At 32.3% G+C, this 4,205-nt stretch overlaps 1 protein-coding gene across 2 annotated transcripts in view; it reads right to left on the reverse strand.

Annotated features, from left to right (window-relative positions):
- LOC109841292 (ubiquitin receptor RAD23b) overlaps nucleotides 1–1,232 on the reverse strand; it is an 11,405-nt gene extending 10,173 nt beyond the window's left edge. The window contains exon 1 of one of the 2 annotated variants that reach the window (XM_020410216.1): nucleotides 1,014–1,232. In XM_020410216.1, the coding sequence (XP_020265805.1) occupies nucleotides 1,014–1,079 (66 nt within the window). In that variant the 5' untranslated portion in view covers nucleotides 1,080–1,232. The remainder of the gene's footprint in view (nucleotides 1–1,013) is intronic. The other variant, XM_020410215.1, reaches the window with a different exon arrangement.

Below are 4,205 nucleotides of genomic sequence, written 5' to 3' on the forward strand. Positions count from 1 at the left end.
TTCACTGACCATTGACCAATAATTCTACAGATTCAACTACACCACAACCTTAGCTTCCAACTTTCATCTACCATGCAATCACAATGGACTGAGGAGCATAAATCAAGGACTCGAGTATGGATGTCACATCTTTATTTTTTATTAAATCATGAATAAATAGGCCAAGAAATAGGATATATTCTGGGAATAGAAAAGCCGTGAAAGAGAATCAAATGAGATGCTTTCGTAAAAATTCTCATAGAATCAAACGATGTTTTATATTCTCTGTACGTGGAAAGTAATTAAGTAGTACCTGCACTCAATCTCCCAAAAAAAACCCAACTTTTTCAAACTTTCCAGTTTCCATTGTGATATGTACAGAATTCCAATGGGTAGGATCAAATCTCTGTGGAGGCTCATTGCTGATAACAACTTCATCCTTCAATTTCAGATAATGTAGTTACAAAGTTGTGGTTTTCCAGTACAAATTAGGGAAGCCCAAACCAAAAACTCTAGCCTGGATTTATAAATTATGTTTAACTATTTAAATATAAGTACAAATTATCAGTCAATTACTATCAACTTTTTCTCAGCGAACAAATGAGATATATGTTCACCGCAGCTTTAAACAAGCAGAATGCAACCAAAAGAAATAATAAATTGGGTTCGACTAATGCCACTACATTTTCAAATTCAACTGATAATTATACCCAAGTCAAATATTAAATGTGTTCAGCAATGCTGCATTCTTGTTGGGGTAAAAGAGTATCAGAAAACTGAACGTCTTTTAAACTCTCGATAACATGAAAGATACCTTCTAACTGCAATTTTTACCCCAAAAAGTGGAACAATCTTTCATAAAATTTCCATTCTACGAATCTTGCACCAATTTACACGGAAAATACATAAATAAAAAACGTGAAAAGATTCAATCAAATGCTCGTTATCTTTTCAGACGAAATCCCAATCGAACAGTACGAGAAACTAACTCAAATTATTAAAAAAAATCAAAAGAGATCGATTGAATGATATACCGTATCATTGGGCTGCACTTTGATTTCGAAGTGCGTCCCCTTCAAAGTCTTCACTGTTAGCTTCATCAAGGTGTCCTCGATCGAGAACTTTTGAGAGAAAAATTAATGGAGTTGTCTTATTTTTTAAATTATTTTTTTGGGGAGGAATTAAGCGGAGAGAGATTGAAACCCTAGAAATGATGCTGGAGAGAGAAAGAGGGGGAGCGAAGGTGGAGGGGTGGTAAAGTTACCAACTTTAATTGCACGTGCAAATATCGTGACTTTAATTGGAACGCTACGGAGACTTAAAACTTTGTGGGCCAAAATCTGCACCTACTTTGACGCTTGACAGGTAACCATTAGCTGGTTTTGATGAATTTTATTTCATTTTAATTTTATTACTTTAATAAATGGATTAATCTACCAATTAAAACCAGAATCCATTAAACTATTTTTTTTACTACTATCTACTACTTTTTTTTAACTAAGGGCATGTTTGTTTGCACCGAAGTAATTATGAAGTGGCTGAAGTAAAAGAAGTAGATGCTACTTCTGTTACTTCCAAACAAAAAAATATGTTTGATTTTCTGAAAAATTTACTTCTAATACTTCCTTAAATGCTTATGTGGTGGCGCATATATGTCATCCTTACTTTTAAAATATTTTTTTAAATTCTCAATACTCAGAAGTAGCTCGGAAGTAGTTGAAATGCATATTAATTAGGAAATAAATAGTTTTTTGTTAATATTTCCTTTATTAGTTACTTCTAACAACTTTTCATTAATAAAATTTCTCTTAATTTTAACAATTATTTGGTAGTAATTTGTGATGGTTGTCGAACAGCTTTTCTTTGGGATGAAGAGAACAGTTTGTCTATTAATTCTTTGTCTAAATACCACGTTGATGTTACGATCAATGGAGCGAGGGAGGAGGGAAATTGGAGACTCATAGGAATTTATGATCATCCGGGGTCTTATCGTAGGCGAGAGGTAAACAATTATTTTGAAGTTATGTGGTTGAAGGATTCTTCTTGCTCTCAAGTGGCGAGGGGTCATAGCAGCATGAAGCTGATTGTAACGTGCTAGATCAAATTAAAGAGCGTGGCGTGACTTTGAAATTGTGGAAGTGACATGTGTTAATTACTTTCTAGTAATATTTCCAAATGTTATCCCAACAAAAGAAATAAATGAAGAGGAAGAAGTTCTACTTCCATTACTTCTAAAAATATATGAAACAAACAAAAAATGTTATTTCTACTACTTCTTATTTCATAGTTTTGAAAGTTACTTCTATAACCTACTTTTTATTTTTAATACTTTCATTATCCAAATAGGCTCTAAAGGAGAACAATGTGAACAGTAAATCTGATTTGTACTAATCGGGTTATTTTTAAAAAATATTTTTTTTATAGAAAATTCAGTCCTTAACCAACTTTATTTCCACTTTTTTCCCGAAATAACTAAAAAATACTCCAACGTCTTCTAAATAAACAACCAACTATAAACCAACATGTAACTCCCAGGTTTCCTCTGTTTTTTAGAAAACTCGCCATTCTTTTTATAACTGCTATCTAAAATCACCACTTTTCTCTCTAAACAACATCTCCTATCGAGATCCCTTCTTTTCTCTACATATCCCAATTCAGAAACCTCCATCTTCAAATCCGATAATAGAAAAGAAACCCCAATTGCACCTTTGCCACCACTGATCGGACCTTGCCGCCCTTGATTGGATCTAGCTGATACCCTAGCAACTCTGATCCCATTGCTCAGCCTCAAATCTCGGCTTTCAACTACTCCTCAGGTACTCATTTGGTTGATTTTGTTTTTTTATCACATTTTCATCATGGTTGATGTTGAAGATATAGGGATTTCGGTGTAAGTTAGTTACTTAGTTTATTTGTTCTTGATTTGGTTATTAATGGGTTCTATGTTGGAAGTGGCCAAGCACAATCGGACGTTAAAGTTGATTTTGAAGTCATTGACGGAATTTGGTGAGTTTGAGTCTTTATGGTCTGTTCAAGAATGAGATTTTTGTTGATTTGTGAAAAAGCTATAATGATTGGTTTGAAATTGTTCATGATTTGTGAAATTGTTGTTGATTTGTGAAATTGTTCATCATTTATGGAATTCAGGAGATGGAGAAGATACCTGATTTGGCTTAGAACCATGTGAGTAATTCATAATCTTACTAAGTTTTACTGCAAATTTCAAGTTTCGATACGAAGTATACCTAGGGTTTAGTGAACTGATCTTTGCCTTCACTACGTATTAGGGAGCTTTATTTATCACATTTATTGCATTCAAAGTTGTCATTTTTGTTTCATGAAGTTCTCTAGATTTATTCACTATCCAATTCAAGAAATACTAGTGGAGGTGAATTTGAATAAAAAGCTACTCTTTTTTTTATCAAATGCAACTGCAATTTTAGGGTTTTTTCTTTGGCATTTGTATTGTGTTTAATTTTTAGACTATCAAATTGAGGATAGGTACACATGGTAAACTTCATAAACCGGGTACATATAATAATATCTTAGGTTCGCTTTTATGATATATGTGATTCTAAGACTATCAAATTGAGGATATGTACACATGGTAAACTTCATCAACCGGGTACATATAATAATATCTCAGGTTCGCTTTTATGATATATGTGATTCTAATTATCTATTTTGGTGATTCTTTTGATTCTAAGATATTCGCAATTTCTCATTGGGATTCTGAAAACAACCACTTCTTGTCTGTATTTTGTCAAACAAGCTCGCGAGAAGTATATATCATTGAAAAATGGCACAGAAACTTACATAGCTATCATCTTCCAGGATGTATAAGTTGATTGTCTTTCTTAAACAATGTCTAAATTTAGATGTTTGGTAATAATAGCAATAAGCTTGTGAGTTGATTATGAGTAATATTCATGTTTGTTAATGATAGTAAAAAGCTTACATAGCCATCATCTTCCAGGATGTATAAGTTGATTGTCTTTCTTAAACAAGGTCTAAATTTAGATGTTTGGTAATAATAGCAATAAGCTTGTGAGTTGATTATGAGTAATATTCATGTTTGGTAATGATAGTAATAAGCTTATGGGTTGATTGTTAGTAATATTCAGTGATTAATAATTATTGGTACATAATTATCATTATTTTCTGATTACAATTAGTTAGATTCTTAAGTAATTAGTTTTATTAATGAATTTGCTTACAGGTTTAAC

Source organism: Asparagus officinalis, chromosome 5 (assembly GCF_001876935.1).
Source record: "Asparagus officinalis chromosome 5, Aspof.V1, whole genome shotgun sequence".
Taxonomy (NCBI): domain Eukaryota; kingdom Viridiplantae; phylum Streptophyta; class Magnoliopsida; order Asparagales; family Asparagaceae; genus Asparagus; species Asparagus officinalis.